At 48.6% G+C, this 17,747-nt stretch overlaps 1 protein-coding gene across 1 annotated transcript in view; it reads left to right on the top strand.

Annotated features, from left to right (window-relative positions):
- Positions 1-6,524, top strand: part of ABCC2 (ATP binding cassette subfamily C member 2) — a 149,309-nt gene extending 142,785 nt beyond the window's left edge. The window contains exons 30-32 of the mRNA XM_029610078.1: positions 4,740-4,906; positions 5,024-5,218; positions 5,565-6,524. Coding sequence (XP_029465938.1) covers positions 4,740-4,906; positions 5,024-5,218; positions 5,565-5,694 — 492 coding nt within the window. The 3' untranslated portion in view covers positions 5,695-6,524. The remainder of the gene's footprint in view (positions 1-4,739; positions 4,907-5,023; positions 5,219-5,564) is intronic.
- Positions 6,525-17,747: the final 11,223 nt, after the last annotated feature.

The following is a 17,747-nucleotide window of genomic DNA, read 5'->3' as shown; positions in this document are numbered from 1 at the left end:
AGAAGGGGATATAGAATGAGATCATTCATTTTAATAAGACTCATTTATTTTAAAGTGGCTTCTTGTTCACACTTTGCTTCTTTAGTGGTCTTACTTCAGTAGTGGGATACAGCAGCTATGCTATTATTAACATTCATTAGATGTTATGCTAATGAATGTTAATCTTTTGTGCATTTTGAGCCTTGCACAATGATAGCTATGGCTATGTATTGTTATACTTTACAGTAATCAAGAGGTGATCATTGATACCAACCTTAACCTTAAGAACTATGTCAAACTTTAGTCCACAAGTCCTATTGGAAGCTTAGAATGCTTAGTTATTTGAAACTATATCTAAACCAAGTCAACTTCTGATGAGTAGTGCAGTCATTAATTCTAATTATAAATGATCTGGAAAGAAATACGAGTGAGATAATCAAATTTGCAGATGACACAAAATTGTTCAGAGTAGTTAAATCACAAGCAGATTGTGATAAATTGCAGGAAGACCTTGTGAGACTGGAAAATTGGGCATCCAAATGGCAGATGAAATTTAATGTGGATAAGTGCAAGGTGATGCATATAGGGAAAAAATAACCCATGCTATAATTACACAATGTTGGGTTCCATATTAGGTGCTACAACCCAAGAAAGAGATCTAGGTGTCATAGTGGATAACACATTGAAATCGTCGGTTCAGTGTGCTGCGGCAGTCAAAAAAGCAAACAGAATGTTGGGAATTATTAGAAAGGGAATGGTGAATAAAACGGAAAATGTCATAATGCCTCTGTATCGCTCCATGGTAAGACCGCACCTTGAATACCATGTACAATTCTGGTCGCCGTATCTCAAAAAAGATATAATTGCGATGGAGAAGGTACAGAGAAGGGCTACCAAAATGATAAGGAGAATGGAACAACTTCCCTACGAGGAAAGACTAAAGAGGTTAGGACTTTTCAGCTTGGAGAAGAGACGACTGAGGGGGGATATGATAGAGGTGTTTAAAATCATGAGAGGTCTAGAACGGGTAGATGTGAATCGGTAATTTACTCTTTCGGATAGTAGAAAGACTAGGGGCACCCCATGAAGTTAGCATGGGGCACATTTAAAACTAATTGGAGAAAGTTCTTTTTTACTCAATGCACAGTTAAACTCTGGAATTTGATACCAGAGGATGTGGTCAGTGCAGTTAATATAGCTGTGTTTAAAAAAGGATTGGATAAGTTCTTGGAGAAGAAGTCCATTACCTGCTATTAAGTTCACTTAGGGGTATATTTTTAAAAACTGAGCGATCGCGTACTTTTGTTTGCGCAGCAGGCGCAAACAAAAGTACGCTGGATTTTATAAAATACGCGCATAGCCGCGCGTATCCTCTAAAATCCTGGATCGGCGCACGCAAGGCTGCCGATTTTGGGCAGCCGGCGCGCGCCGAGCCGCGCAGCCTGCCTCCGTTCCCTCCGAGGCCGCTCCGAAATCGGAGCGGCCTCGGAGGGAACTCTCTTTCGCCCTCCCCTCACCTTCCCCTCCCTTCCTCTATCTAAACCCCCCCCCTACCTTTATCCATGGATTTACGCCTCCCGGAGGGAAACGTAAATCCACGCGCGCCAGCGAGACCCGACCCGGGGGAGGTTCCGGAGGGCGCGGCCACGCCCCTGGAACGCCCCGGGCTGAAACCACGCCCACGGGCCCGCCCCCGGAACGCCGCATCCCGCCCCCAAAACGCCGCGTCGGTCGGCCCCGCCCCCGACACGCCCCCTTCCGAAAACCCCGGGACCTACGCGCGTCCCGGGGCTCTGTGCACGCCGGCGGCCTATGGAAAATAGGCGCGCCGGTGAGCAAGGCTTTTAAAATCCGCCCGTTAGAGAATAGCCACTGCCATTAGCAATGGTAACATGGAATAGACTTAGTTTTTGGGTACTTGCCAGGTTCTTATGGCCTGGATTGGCCACCGTTGGAAACAGGATGCTGGGATTGATGGACCCTTGGTCTGACCCACTTTGGCATTTTCTTATGTTCTTATGATATCCAAAATGAATATGCACAAGACAGGTTTGTAGAACTGCTTCCATTGTATGCAAATATATCTTTTGTATACTCATTATGGACATCCTGAAAACCAGGCTCTTGAGGACTGGAGCTGGCCAACTCTGCTTTAGTTTTTAATGATGTACTTTCATTGCTATTTTCACATTTATAATACTATTTTAAAACTGTGAAAGGATAAGTGCCAAAAATATATTGTAAAGAAAAATATTCTGGGTTCTCTTTCAAGATATATGCACACAACCAGTGAGGATTTGCTGAACCTTTCCTTCAAATGTAATTTTCTTCTGAGAGTAAAGCTGTATGCATCCATGTGTTATCTGTCTTCTCTATGGAGCAGCTGCTCTAAGGCAAGCACAAAGAAAATGGGTCATTTTGTTTCCTTCTCCCTGCTGCTTTATGAATTTTCAGGGACTCTGGCCATGAGAATTTTTTCTGTACTTAATCTTGCTAGGTAGTCTCTCATTCAAATACTGAACTGGTCCGACGCTGCTTACCTTCCAAAATCCAACAGGATTAGGCTCACTCAAGGTGCTGTAGGTGAATGTGGGGGAGAGAAGGTGGCAAAGCTATATAGGAATCTTTTATTCAATGTTTTACTATGGCCCTATACCTGGGCTAGGCAACTCTGGTCCTGGAGTGCCACAAACAGTTCTGGTTTTCAGGATATGGATATCCATAATGAATATGCATGTGCTATATTTGCATACAATGGAGGCACTGCATTCATGTATATCTCAAGCATTGTGGATATTCTGAAAATAAGACCTGACTACAGCATTCAAGGACCAGAGTTGCTTATCCTGCTCTATACCTTATTTGATATTTTTCACTTTCTTTGTCTTTAATTCTGTGCTCTGTAGTCAGGAGCTGTTCTATCATGAGGTAGGATGAGACGGCGGCCTCAGGCAGAATTTTGGAGCAGCAAAAAGTGCCCCTCCAAAACACCTCTACCGAAGCTGCTGCCTCCTCCTGCCTCCAGAGTCAAACATTGGATTGGGCAGGGATACACTAAACCCCTGCCCGATCAGCTCAGTGGTGATACGTCCCTAACCCCAGGCAGCAGGAGTTGCGTTTGTCCCGACATCGGGATAAATGGAACTCCTGCCACCCACCCCATAAATGGCAACCTAAGAGAGGAGGAGCACTCGATGGCTGACAGCAGACCCCATCCTAGTTTTAATTATTGGATGTGATGTATCTGCTGTTTTGAAATATTTTATTAGTGTTTGGTAATATTTTAAACATTTTTATACATGTTTTTAATTGGCTGAATTTATCAGCAGATTTGACATTCTTTTTATTGGTATGTTTAATGTTTTATATTTCTTGATTGTGTTTGCATTGCTTACAGTTTGGCTTCTTGTGATTTCCAGTTCAGTTTTTGTCTGCACGTTTCAATTTATAGTTTATGATCTCTTTATTTGTATTTGATGAGAGTCTATCTGTGTTCTGCATGTGTGACTGAGCCTTTAGGTATTCTGCTAGCAAGTAGTTTCTGTTTAGGGATATACAACCTGGCTTTAATATGTTTTCCTAATAGAAGGTGAATTAGTGTTTAGGGCCTGATATATTTGCAGTATGGCTTTCTCATAGGTTGAGTGCTGGCAATTATGATATGGGAGGCTTACTATAGTGGAATTGTGGTTCAGTTTATTCCTGGCTTTCTGTGGGCCAAGTCCACACCCAGTGCACTTTACCATAGGCCCAGTACCATATGGGATCCAGTAAACCACCTTGATTACTATGAGAAAGGTAGTTTATTAAGTCTAGTAAACTATTATTGAAAGTGTGGGGTTTTTTTGCAGATAGTATATATGTTGTTGTAAGTGATTGTTTTACTTCAGAAGGGTGTACTTTGAATGTCTATTTTCTATATGCAATCTGCCTTTTTAGGTTGGGGAAGTTAAATTTTAAAATGGAAAACGAATGCATAAGTTTTAATTATGTAGGGAGGGGAGGGAAGAGGGAATGAAAGGCTGTAAGGTTTGTCTAGGGCATCTAATTCCCTTGTATCAGCTTTAAGAGAGAATGTGTCATACACACAGAGTCCCACCAGTCACCAACCTCTCACACCCAGAAGGGGCAGATCCTGGAGAAGGGTGGGAGGCAGGCAATAGAGAATGGAGAAGTCCCAGAGCCAGGAGGTGGGGCAGCCAAAGGCCACCCCGCCTCATTGAATATTTCTCCGGCACCCCCTACTGTGGATGCTAAAGACTGAGAACAAAAAAATAACAGGCCCAAAAACTAAGTGGTTAGAGCAGTGGGATGCAAACAAGGGAAGCCAGGCTTCAAATCCTATTGCCATTCCTTGTGACCTTGGGCAAGTCACTTCACCCTCCATTGCCGTCCCCCTGCCCTGGCCCTTGGTGATTTCACCTGCATGAGGCTGGGGTGGGGTGGGGGGGGGCCTCAGGCAGCAGATTGCCTTGAGCCACCCCTGTCTGTAGTTATTCTGGAGCTCACTTAATTTTGCCTTGCACTGACACTGATGCTTACTTAGCAGCCCACAACTCTTTATTTAGTGTCTCACTGGTAAGCATATATTGTTTAATGTCTTTCAAATATCATTCAATATATATAACTGTGTGCTTTTAAAAGTCCATGCACTACATTATTCAGAATCCTTTGCTGACAGGCACCAAACCTTAAGGGTTTGGTGCCTGTTTCCCTTTGTCTGTATCTTTATTTTACACCATTTTTGTTAATCTCTGCAGGATCCAGTGTTGTTCTCTGGGACCTTGAGAATGAATTTGGATCCATTTAACAACTACTCTGATGAGGAGGTATGGAAGGCATTGGAACTGGCTCATCTCAAACAGCATGCCATGGGGCTCCCAGAGAAGCTGCATTATGAAGTGACTGAAGGGGGTGAAAATCTCAGGTAACTAATAACTGAGGAAAAGACTGGGTGAGGGAAAAATTAATCCAGTTTATCCTTATTACATTAGATATATTATTTGAGTAGATATCATAATTCCTATTTGTTGTTAACTTAAAGTGTCGGTCAGAGACAGCTGGTGTGTCTTGCACGAGCCTTGCTCCGGAAGTCAAAGATCCTGATCCTAGATGAGGCGACAGCTGCAGTTGACCTAGAAACCGATAATCTGATCCAGCTGACAATCCGCAGCGAATTTTCCAACTGCACCGTTCTGACTATTGCACATCGACTTCATACAATCATGGATAACAGCAGGTAAGCAGAGAGGGACTCAGTCTTTCAGACTCCGTGGAGAGAAAAGGAAGCAGATGAGTTGAACCTAGGTAGGTAGTCTCAGAAATGAAACAGTTTCAGGATTTTAGAAAATGCTTCCAGCTATCCAGCTTATGGAAATCCTCACATGACCAACACAGGACTGATAAAAGGGGGGGGGGGGATAGCGGCTACAAGAGTCAGAAGAACTGCAAAAAAAAAAAGAGAAAAGGCCATATTCTGATCAGAAGAGGAAACAAGACTCCTCTGCATCATTTTATCCCCATGAAGCTGTGGTCTTAAGAACAGCTTACAGAAATCTGACAATGTTCATTTTTCTGGTTTTCAGAGTTATGGTGCTAGATGCTGGTAAAGTTGTAGAATTTGACAGCCCCGAAGAACTCCTCCAGCAACAGGGACATTTCTCCTCCATGGCAAAGGATGCTGGCATTGTGAGCTCGGAAACCACAGTGCTGTAACCGAGATGGTTCATCGTAACGCACTTTCATTTTCTAGAATGACTTTTCAGCTCAACACAGTGCAATAAGACTAATGAAGGCAGTTTTTGGAATGAACCAGAGAGAACATTCCCTTCTCCTCTCTTTCTGTGTCCTTGACGCTACAGGACTCGGCTGCAGCAGGAAGGAGGACAGTGCTCACTCTATGCCCAATGAACAGAACATCACAGGAACTTGGTCGAGCACAGGACTCATTGCTCAGCTTGTGCTGGCAGATCTAATACTTGAGACTGATGTTGTTTGCTCTGTTTTTATACTACAGACTTGACATAGGCAGATGGTCCTGCAGGTTGCAATACCAACTGGTCCAGTAAAAACCATCATATCTGGATTTTTATTTATATAAATGTTTCTTTTTCAGGAGTAATCGAGCACCTTTTGGTAGTAATTTTTTCTGAAACACACAGAATGCACTGGGTAGATTTTGTGGGTAACATTCATCGAGCCAAGCAGCCAACCCCACTTCTTTATTAGAATGAATGCTGTGTTTACACAGAAATTAGCCCTTTGAAAAATAGCAAAGGGTTGCGCTATATGCTTAAGGAAGCAATTTTCAAAATGGTCTGCCTACATGCAAAGTCCACAAGTGCAGATTTTCTCCCTTTGGAACCTATCAGGGGTACAAAGTACCTGCAAAGTTTTGCACCTGCTTTTTGTGCAGGTGAATTTCATATGGAGAACACCACATGTCCTAAACATGCTCCTGGGAACACCTCCCCTCAATCCCACTAGAAAACCCCACGCCTACTTTTAGTCAGGTTGAGTGAAACACTATTCAGACAGGCAGTTTACCTATAATGCAGGCATCCAGGACATCGCTCGTTCGCATCCACCCCCGTTCACACCTTGAATAAATGCAACTGACAACAAACTTTGGGTTAACTGGGCCGCAGCTTTAATAACTTGGAGGTCCGAGCCATTGAATTAACATAACATTTTAACAACATCTCCGACCATCGTCCACCACTCCTCTAGCAGGACGATCCCCCGCCAGCCATACGGCTCGTTCCTCGACCCTTCCCGGGTTCCGGCCCCCGCCATCTGCCAGCAAGGAGCCAACCCGGCGGCCCCGCCGCTGGCGAGCAAGGGGCCAGGCCAGGGGACTCCCGCCACTGACGAGCAAGGAGCCAGACCAGGGGACTCCCGCCACTGACGAGCAAGGAATCCACATCCGACAACTATCCCAGTTGTCCACCGTTCATTAATTACCACATAATTACATCTTACTCATTATGCTATACAAGCTGTACCGGCTCGGGCCATCCGCCAACTGCGACAAACAAGGAAACAACAAGTACAAACCAAACAAATTAGAAAAGGGGTGGGTGGGAGGGAAAACAGTCGACCGGCTCTCAGGGCAGTCGCGGCGAAGTGAAACCAACGCCGCCCTGCCCCGAGACTCCGCCCCCTCAAGATCCCCCTCTGGGCTTCCCACCAATTACGGCCTGCCAACACCGCAGCCGTGCCTTGCCTACCCCTCCTCCTTACTCCACGCCCTCTGCTACTTCCCCTGACCCCTGCCTGACCTAACTGCCTCCCTTATGTGCTCCCCCCCCCCCCCCCCCCCCGCTTTACCCTGCTCCCGACGCGCGCCTGAGCCTACATTATCCTGGCCAGCTGTGCACGGGGCCCAGCTGACCTTCCATAATGCAGGCATCCAGGACATCGCTCGTTCGCATCCACCCCCGTTCACACCTTGAATAAATGCAACTGACAACAAACTTTGGGTTAACTGGGCCGCAGCTTTAATAACTTGGAGGTCCGAGCCATTGAATTAACATAACATTTTAACAACATCTCCGACCATCGTCCACCACTCCTCTAGCAGGACGATCCCCCGCCAGCCATACGGCTCGTTCCTCGACCCTTCCCGGGTTCCGGCCCCCGCCATCTGCCAGCAAGGAGCCAACCCGGCGGCCCCCGCCGCTGACGAGCAAGGGGCCAGGCCAGGGGACTCCCGCCACTGACGAGCAAGGAGCCAGACCAGGGGACTCCCGCCACTGACGAGCAAGGAATCCACATCCGACAACTATCCCAGTTGTCCACCGTTCATTAATTACCACATAATTCCATCTTACTCATTATGCTATACAAGCTGTACCGGCTCGGGCCATCCGCCACAGACACGGGCATACATGTCCCGTGCCCCCCAAAGATGCGGCCCAACTACAAGGGAAATACCGTCTCCAAGGCCTCCTGAATTGAATTAAGGAATAAGTCCATTCCGATAAAGGACAGATGTACTCCATCCTTGCCAAAAAGTCCCGTGGCCGTCCCCCAAGACCAATCATACTTAATATGCCGCCCGCCCCGGAAAACCAGCCACGAGCCAATTTGCTGGTTCGCCTTGGATCTGCTCCTGCGCCAAATTACCTTATCCAATTCAGCCGGCCTGGCGATAATATCCGACCAAAGCAAAACAGTGGACGGCAACAGCAGAGATACCAACATCAGATCCTGACGGACCATACTGATGAACTGCCGTCCCGTCATTTTGCCCCAGTCATTCCCTCCCAAATGAATTACCAACGCCCTAGGGGCACAGAGCCGCTCCAAACCCTCCCGCACGCAAGGAAGCAGCTCGGCCCACACCATACCCCGACGCCCCAACCAGTGCAAAGCAACCCCCCGCGTCTGTAAGTCCAGATGTGGCCCGTATGGCCGTCCGCAGGCATGCCTGTGCGCCCAATAGGTGAAAGAGTGCCCAAGGATCCACCCAGCATGTCCTGCAGACTCCGCACCTGGAAGGAAAAACAGAGTTAGACCCGTTCAAAACTGCCCCTGACCCGGACGCACATAACTGCGGAACGAGTCCGAACGCCACCGCCCAATCCTACGAATCACCTCCCCGGACAAGCCAGCGGAGTCCGCGGCAGTCGCTGCCCCAATCCGAAACGAATGGGTCCCAAAACGACCAACATCCAAGCCCAATGACGACAACGCCGAACGCAGAACCACCTCAAACTGATACTTAGTCAGCGGGCGCAGGTTCTCATGAATCAAAAACTGCGCCGGCCCCGACGCCCGCCCCCGGCAATAATGCACCGCGTTGTTCACCGGGCACGATGGCAATCCCGGCACAGCACACAACACCACAGACAACCCCTTACCCTGCTGATCCGTCTTGGACCGCGGGATACAAATGGACACCGAACGATTAGTAACCGTCACATGCCTGGCCAATAAACCCGGAAAATCCGCACTGGTTGCGGACCGAGCCACCAACTCGCTAATCCGAAAAGCCCCGAAAAAGGCAAAAAACAAACGCCACTCGGAAAAGACCCGTTTCGTAACAAGAAAAACATATACTCGGCAACGCAGCCAGCAATCGCAACAAAATATCATGCGTGATCGGGAGACGTTTGTCTACTCTCCTGCCCACCGCCTTAGCCCAACCGGCCAACACACGCCGAACCACAAACCTTCCCGAAGGAAAACCCCAGCCATGCGCCCTCATAAAGAAGGAAAAACCAGACAACTGCCGAGCCACCGCCACTCTAGAGAAGCCTGCCGCCTTACTGTGCTCCAGGAAGCGAAGAAGGGCAACATCCGAAACAGGGCCCCCACCCCATCCCGCCGCAGACAACACAACCGAAACCTTCCGAGCACCTCCCACGTAACTTGCCCACGTTGAAGGGGCTAGTGAAGCCCGCAGCATTCTCCAGGCTTCGGGGAACCCAAGCTCCAGAGGAAAGACGGTACCACTGCTCCAGAAGGATCCGCATCCGGGGCCAACTCTCGAAATCGCTCCCACTGGAAACGAGAAAGAGAGTCAGCCACACCGTTAGCAACCCCCGGCACATGACGGGCCCAAACTGTCACATTGCACGACATACAACGCAGCACCAACTCCCTCAACAAGTCAGACACCCGGAGGCACCTAGCAGCCCGCCGATTGATAACCTCCACCACTCCCATGTTATCACACCAAAACACAACCCTCTTGTCTCTCAAACTATCCCCCCAAATGTGCAAGGCAACCACAATCGGGAAAAGCTCAAGGAACGTAATATTCCTTGTAGTACCAGACACCACCCAATCCTCCGGCCACGCCGCCGCGCACCACGCCCCATGAAAGTAGGCACCAAAACCGAAAGAGCCCGCCGCGTCCGTAAACAACTCCAGGTCGTGGTTGGACAGCGGATCCTCCTGCCAGAACGCAATCCCGTTAAACCCAACCAAAAACCGATCCCACACCAGCAAATCTTCCTTCATCGAGCTGGTCACCCGAACCCTGTAATGCTTCTTCCCCACCCCCGCCGTGGCCCTAGTCAACCGTCTCAGAAAAACCCGACCCATCGGAATCACCCGACACGCAAAATTGAGATTCCCCACCAGCGATTGCAGCTCGACAAGCATTAACTTGGGCCGACGCAACGCGGAGCTCACCAGACCCCGCAAACGCTCAACCTTCTCCAGGGGCAAACGCGACTCCATCGCGACCGAGTCCACCTCAATCCCCAAAAACACCAAAGTAGTGCAAGGCCCTTCCGTCTTGTCCCCCGCAAGAGGAATCCCAAATTCCAGAGCGACCGCCTGGAAACAGTGCAACAACTCCGCACATGCGTCCGTGTCCGCAGCACCCACCAGCAGAAAATCATCTAAATAACGAACGATGTTTGAAGACCCCGAGCGGCACTCCACCACCCAATGCAAAAAGGAGCTAAACGCCTCAAAATAAGCGCACGCTATGGAGCAACCCATTGGCATGCACATATCAAAATAAAAGCCCCGCTGGAAACGAAAACCCAACAAACGAAAATTCTCAGGATCTACGGGCAACAATCGGAAAGCCGCCTCGATGTCAACCTTTGCCAGCAGCGCACCCTGGCCACAACGGAAAATCACCCGGACGGCCGAATCGAATGAAGCATAACGCACCCCGCACAATTCCTTGGGAATAGCGTCGTTCACAGAGCCCCCTTCAGGAAAGGACAAGTTATGAATCAAACGATACTTACCCGGCTCCCGTTTAGGCACCACCGCCAATGGTGAAAGCACCAAGTCCGGAAACGGGGGCTCCGCAAAAGGACCCGCGATACGACCCAAATCAATCTCCGCCTGCAATTTAGCCCGCACTACGTGAGACAAACGGGTCACCGAAGGACAACGCAACCCCCCACCCCACTGGTCCCCCCCCCGAACACGGGATCTGAAACCCCCGTGTAAAACCCCGCAACAACACTTCCGCCATCCCTGCCATCGGGTACCCCTGCAACCACGGACGCATCGCTTCTATGCGGACAGGAGTGGCCGCCCTACCGAAACGGTTACTTACCTGCCCCTTTCGGCCCAGGAGCGGGCCCCGAGCCATCTCCCGGCTTCCTAACACATTTGAACGCGGGGTGCCCCCCACCACAAGACGCGCACCGGAATTTGCAGTCCGTAAACATGCATTGGGATCTGTTGAACCGCCAACAGACGTCACTGCCCCCCGCACCAGCCTTCCCCGCACTAGCCGCGGGGCACCCCGGACGAAATGGCCGAAAAGAAGCTACCCCCTGCGACGCACCCACCCCCAAACCCCCCCCGGGGACTTTGGAGGCCATTTGCGTCAACCACAAGCCGACATCCTGCGTACCCCAGGACATAAACCGGTTTTCTTCCATCCGGTCCCGGAAGCGCTCGTCGTAGTTTAGCCACGACCAGCCTTCATAGGTCTTACTAGCAGCCAAAATCGCATCCCCGTATGCCAACAGAGGCCCATACTGCGATGGGTCATAGTGACCAATCACGCTCGCCAGCCTCAAAAACGAACGCATCCAGTTATGGATATTCCGCGCAATCGGCACCCGCGACCCGGGAAAGCGCCCACTCTTGTCCCGTTTCTTCTTGTCCTTCCTCCTCCCCCGACGCCCCTCCAGCAGCTTAAAAATATCAACGAACCTAGGCGCCGTATCTTCTTCCGGACCGCCCGGGGCACCTCTTCCCATAATTCCGTAAGCGCGACCAAGGCCGGGGTACCCCGCACCGCCCCCCTGGACCTAGAAGCCGCCTTCACCGACCCCGCAGAGTCAGACGAGGAGGTCGAGGACGACGAAGAAGAAGACGAAGACCCCGACGAACTATCCCGGGCGCGCCGCCGTTTTGACTTGGACTTCTTCGCACGAACCTTCCTCGCCCGACCCCCCCCATCCTTCGGGTCAACCTCGCCAACCATGGGCTGCCGAACCCCCCCACCGACGTCCGCTTCAACCCCATCCCCCCGGGGTGTCCCCCCTCAGATCCCTCGCGAACACCTGCGGTGGGAAAGAAGACCAACTCACCCGGCGTCCTCCGATCCACTGCAAGCAAGCCTGGCGCTGCAGCCAAAGGCCTAGGCGCCCGTCCCTCCTCACTGGGTGGCGCATTCCGCCAAGCCTCCTGCCTCGACGACCCAGGCTCTTCCCACTCCGCACCCGTCAAGTCCTGCTGAGGAACACAAACAGGGACAGGAGAGACCAGCCCAAGCTCCCCGACCACACCCGCCGCCCGTCCAGGACCAAGAACAGGAGCCGCGGCTCCCGCCCCCGACTCCCCGCGCCCCGAACCAGGCCCAGACCGAGGAACAAAGTCCCCAGACCGACCCCTACCCCCACTGGAGCCTCGAGGGGAAAGGGAACCCGCTGTGCCGGGCGGGAAAACAAGGGAATCCCGCATCCCCAACTCCCCGCCATTCACGCTCCACGCTGCACCCCCCCGGCCTGCAACAGGCCCCTCCCGGGCCATCGGACCCCGCTCCTCCAGCCATGCAACAGATGGCTGGCCCGACGCCCCCCCCCAGGCCATCAAGTCCTCCCGCCCCTCCTGCCAACCCAGCTCCCCGAAGCCCCCCCTCGCATCTGCCCGAGGCCACCCCGCCTGCCACCCCTCAGGGACATCCCCGCCAAGGGAAACGGCACGCGAAGGCGGCCCAGAAGCTGCACGCCGACCTACCCCGCTCCGCCTCAGTGCCCTTACCGGCCCCGCAAGCCGCTACCCCCCGGCTACACCCCCCGCAAGCACCACCAGCCGTCCCCATGCCCTGCCCAGGACCTTCACACCCCACACCGCCAGCTACGCTCCACGCCAGCTCGGGAAACCGCGCCCCCCGTCCTCTCCCCCTGCCCGGCGCCCGCGATCGCGACCTGGAAGCCCGCGAAGCCCGCACACTACCGGCGCCACGCCCTGCCCTCCCACGACCAGGACCGCCGTCCCGCCGCGGACTCAGCCGCACCCCGTCGCCGACACCCCCACCCTCCACCGCCATCAGCCCCCCAACTCCGGCCACCCCGAGCGGCACAGGACTCACCCAATCCGCCGCAAAGGGGACGGACACGAGCTCCCGTCGCGGCAAGTCACCGCCCTCCTCCAGCTCCCCGGGCACAGAGGCAGCTTCCTCCGACTCCATCAGACCCGGCGCGAATGCCTTCAACACGAAGGCCCGGAGAGCCGTCCAAAGTCAGCAGAGCCCACCGCTCCAATCCTTCCAGCTGCCCACAAAATTATCACTTGCCTTGTTTTATTTTTATTTTATAATTTTTTTTTTTTTTAAAGCGCAGCCAGAAAAGAAAAACAGTCGACCGGCTCTCAGGGCAGTCGCAGCGAAGTGAAACCAACGCCGCCCTGCCCCGAGACTCCGCCCCCTCAAGATCCCCCTCTGGGCTTCCCACCAATTACGGCCTGCCAACATTGCAGCCGTACCTTGCCTACCCCTCCTCCTTACTCCACGCCCTCTGCTACTTCCCCTGACCCCTGCCTGACCTAACTGCCTCCCTTATGTGCTCCCCCCCCCCCCCCCCCCCCCGCTTTACCCTGCTCCCGACGCGCGCCTGAGCCTACATTATCCTGGCCAGCCGTGCACGGGGCCCAGCTGACCTTCCAGTTCAAGGGCTAGGAAACTTGCCCTCTTATTGGAGAGGACATTCTGGGCACAGAAAAAGCAAACAACATAATATTCTATATCTATAGTGCTTTACACATTAAGAAAAAAAAAAAAAAAAGATGTAGCCAAGAGCACTTACAAACACTGCCCAAAAAGCTGCCAACTCTAGGGTTGGAATAACACATGTTTATATATACTGTGGAGATGTAATACAAAAAAGTCAGGCAAATGTTCAGTCTTCATTCTTAACACAGGGCTAGCTCCTTCCTGTTCCCACAAAATCACAAACAGTTAAAAGAAAGCTGCAGGAGTCAGCACCATACAATGTACAACACTGAATTCAGCCGGCTTTTCTCGAGTCTGCACATCAGCTCAGCATTTTGAGCTAACCAAGAAGGCACAGTTTCCCAATGGTTAAATCTAGTCTGAAGAGACAGAACAGGCAATGATGGCCCTTATGACCCAATCTCTATTGGACCTAAGATGAGATTTGTAAGGGGCATTGCAGAGCTCTCATTACAAAAATTACCAAAACTTTAGACACTGAGGCTAGCAGAGGGGGGATGATTACAAGAACCCAAATTAGCCAACTTCTGTTTGTGGCTCTGAACTAACTCTAGTACAATGATATCCTCCAGTTAGAAGGCAGTGAATGTGATACATAAGCACGAAGAATAATAAGAGGCTAAACCTCATTGCCTACATTAGTTTGTTTTCATCTGATTTGACCCTTTCTTTCATGTTATAAAAACTGAAGCACAACTATTAGTGTTGAGCAAGCAGTTTAGCTTCCACTGCTGTTTTTTTAAAATAATTTTATTGCATTTTATCAGCATGGCAATCCATGGTCTCATAAAAATGTATGTGGAGCCTGCTAGGATAACTGGGCTTCTATTAACAGACTATAAACACATATTTAAAATTGTTTTGTATTTCAATATTTGTGTGAATGTTGGGGAGGATTTATATTTTGATGACTTCCAGCAATTTATAATTTTAATGCAAAACATAAAGGAGAAATTGAAGAGAATCGAGACAACTTGTCATTAGCTGCTTGTTATGTTTAGGACTCTGCACTAAGACTGATATGTTTGGCTTTGGGAATACTTCAAATGCTCTGACCCTCCCCAAACCTCACCTCCCTATAGGTCCAATTTGACATTAAAAAATAGAAGAAAATATTTTTTCGCTCAATGCATATTTGAATTCTGGAATTCATTACCGAAGGATGTGGTGAAAGCTATTAGTGGAGCTGGGTTTAAAAAAGGTTTGGACAAGTTTCTGGAAGGAAAGTCCATAAACCATTATTAAAGTGGGCTTGGGGAAATCCATTGTTTATCCCTGAGATAAGCAGCATGGAATCTATCACCCTTTTGGGATCCTGCCAGGTTCTTGGGACCTGGATTGGCCACTGCTGGAAACAGGATAATGGGTCTGATGGACCTTTTGGTCTGATCCACTATGGCAAATCTTAAGGTGTTTTTTCTTTTATGTTCTTATGTACTTGTGGAAGAAGTGGGTGCTGGGTATGCTCCAGTCTCAGGCACTATAAGAATGTTTTTAAATTCAGGACACATTTATTTAAAACCAGCAGGCTCCAACAGTACCAAGACATTAGTCAAGTCGGGCAAACTCGCTCACTAATGCAAACCTTCTGGAATTTCATCTGTTGTGAAATTGTTCATACAACTGCATATATGAACCAAACCAGTAAAATGTGGGCCAAAGATGGAGGATCCTGAAAGATCCCAGGTCAAATTCAGGCTTAGGGAGAATCAAACCGAATAACTGTGAACGTGTGATCTCTGCTTTATTGGACTAGTCTAGCATGTTATCCATGGCTTGCTTGCTTTGGACTCATAAAAAAGAGCTCAAGAGTTCCGTCGAAAAATACGCTAGTCGTAGAAAAAGATGGAATTATTATTGTAAATTGAAAAAATGCTCCAATTAAAATGATTTTATAGCATTTGTGGTTTCATTGTCTATTTTTTGTTTTTATTTTTTAATTTTTTAATTTTTAATTTTTAACTTGTTATAAATTTTTTACTGTTTTTATAATCTAAAGACAATAAAACTGCTTAATTGTTATTGTAAAAGTGAACTGCATCAGCAAGCCAGTCGGCGTCGGACCAAGAATTTTTATGGTGAGCGCCCGGTCTTCTCAATCATTTGCAGTCACTTGTATAGCTACATTTCATCATTGTGTTTAAGCAAATAAAGTTTCAAAATGATGCAAACACTTCTCAAAGACGACGATGAATATCAATGAATATCAGATATCAATTATTCATCATTCGTCTTTGAGAAGTGTTTGCATCATTTTGAAACTTTATTTGCTTAAACACAATGATGAAATGTAGCTATACAAGTGACTGCAAATGATTGAGAAGACCGGGCGCTCACCATAAAAATTCTTGGTCCGACGCCGACTGGCTTGCTGATGTAGTTCACTTTTACAATAACAATTAAGCAGTTTTATTGTCTTTAGATTATAAAAACAGTAAAAAATTTATAACAAGTTAAAAATTAAAAATTAAAAAATTAAAAAATAAAAACAAAAAATAGACAATGAAACCACAAATGCTATAAAATCATTTTGCTTGCTTTGGAGACATGTTTTAAATTAGAAAGAAGGACCAAAACTAATGTTGTGCAGCTCTGCCCCTAAATGTAACCAGAAAAGCGGCAAATGGGAGGGAGCAGTGCTCACTGACATTTCCTCATTTGCTTTTCTAAACATAGAGGCTACTTACAAATATAACATTAAATTAATAATAGAAAAAGCCCTATGGCGGTGGTTTAAAGGTGCCTGTTTTAAAATGTTTAGAAAGAAAAGCCTATATATCCTACTGACCAAAAAAGAAAACCTTAGTAAAAAAAAAACAAAAAAAAAAAACTTAAAAAAAAAAATCAAATGTAATTTATAACAAATCTAAAAAAAACAGAACAGTCATAAATAACCCCAACATTTTCCACGCCAGAGCTGCGAGGATCCTCATTACAACAGTTAAAGGTAGTCTAACATAGTAAATAATGGCAGACAAAGACCAAATGGTCCATCCAGTCTGCCCAGCACAGTGTAACCTTGCTCTGTGCGCGTTACCCCCTCCCCTTTTAGGTCAGAGTTGTAACTACTGCTCTGTGCAGCTTAGTCATAATCAGAAGCATTATCAAATTACTCCAGTGCTTTATTTTTATCTTCTTGCTGCTAGAGAGCTGCTGTTTCACACCCTCTTGAATTCCATCACCATTTTTGTCTTCACCACCTCCTCCAAGAAGGAATTCCAGGCATCCACCATCCTTTCCTTGGAAAAAACTATTGCCTGCTGTTGCTCTTGGGTCTGCCGCCCTGGAATTTATAGCTTCTTTTTAATTGGATATGGACTGGCTCTTGTGCCTTTTTAATACTTTTTAGGTATTTAAAAGTCTGTAGTGTGTCTTTTCCCATCTCTCCTCTCAGGTACATATATTTAGGTCATAAGTCTTCTACTGTAGGCACCGCACCATTTTGGTTGCCTCTCTCTGGACTGCCTCTGGCCTATCTTTCTCCTTTTTAAGATATAGCTTCCAGCACTGAATCCATTAGTCCAGGTGAGGCCTCAACAGTGACCTGTACAGGGGTATCATCACCTTGCTTTTGCTGCTAGTCATTCCTCTTTGTATGCAGCCTAGCAGCCCTCTGGCCCTAATCACTGCTTTCTCACACCATTTCAGACACTATTGCCCCAAAATCTCTCTCTTAGTCAATGCTCATCATCATCTCCTAGTCTATTGCCCCCCCTTCCCCCCAAAATGATGTACAGCTCCCTGGGATTTCTGAACCCCAAATGCATGACTCTGCACTTTTTGGTATTGAATCTTAGCTGCCAAGCATTCTTAGATTACTTCTCATGCACTCTGTACTGTCTGGTAGTCCAGGAAAAGCTAGAACGCAGTGAATGAAACCCAACAGCTGCACTGAAAATGGTGCAGGATGGCTGGGGTAGGGATTTACTGGTTGTGACCTGGCATCTGCCTTTGTAGTGATTTACATCGCTTCTGATTTATGTTGCCTGGTAGGAGCAGGATAAATACCCCTAAACCTATAGGCAAATAATCCATCTTCCATTTTCCTGACTCAAGGACTGCCCTGGACCACAGTGGTAATATTTGCTGCTTTGAATGTGACATT

This window comes from Rhinatrema bivittatum, chromosome 7 (genome assembly GCF_901001135.1).
Source record: "Rhinatrema bivittatum chromosome 7, aRhiBiv1.1, whole genome shotgun sequence".
NCBI lineage: Eukaryota > Metazoa > Chordata > Amphibia > Gymnophiona > Rhinatrematidae > Rhinatrema > Rhinatrema bivittatum.
Note: the sequence above shows the minus strand (reverse complement) of the source record. Positions and strands in the feature narration are given on the sequence as shown.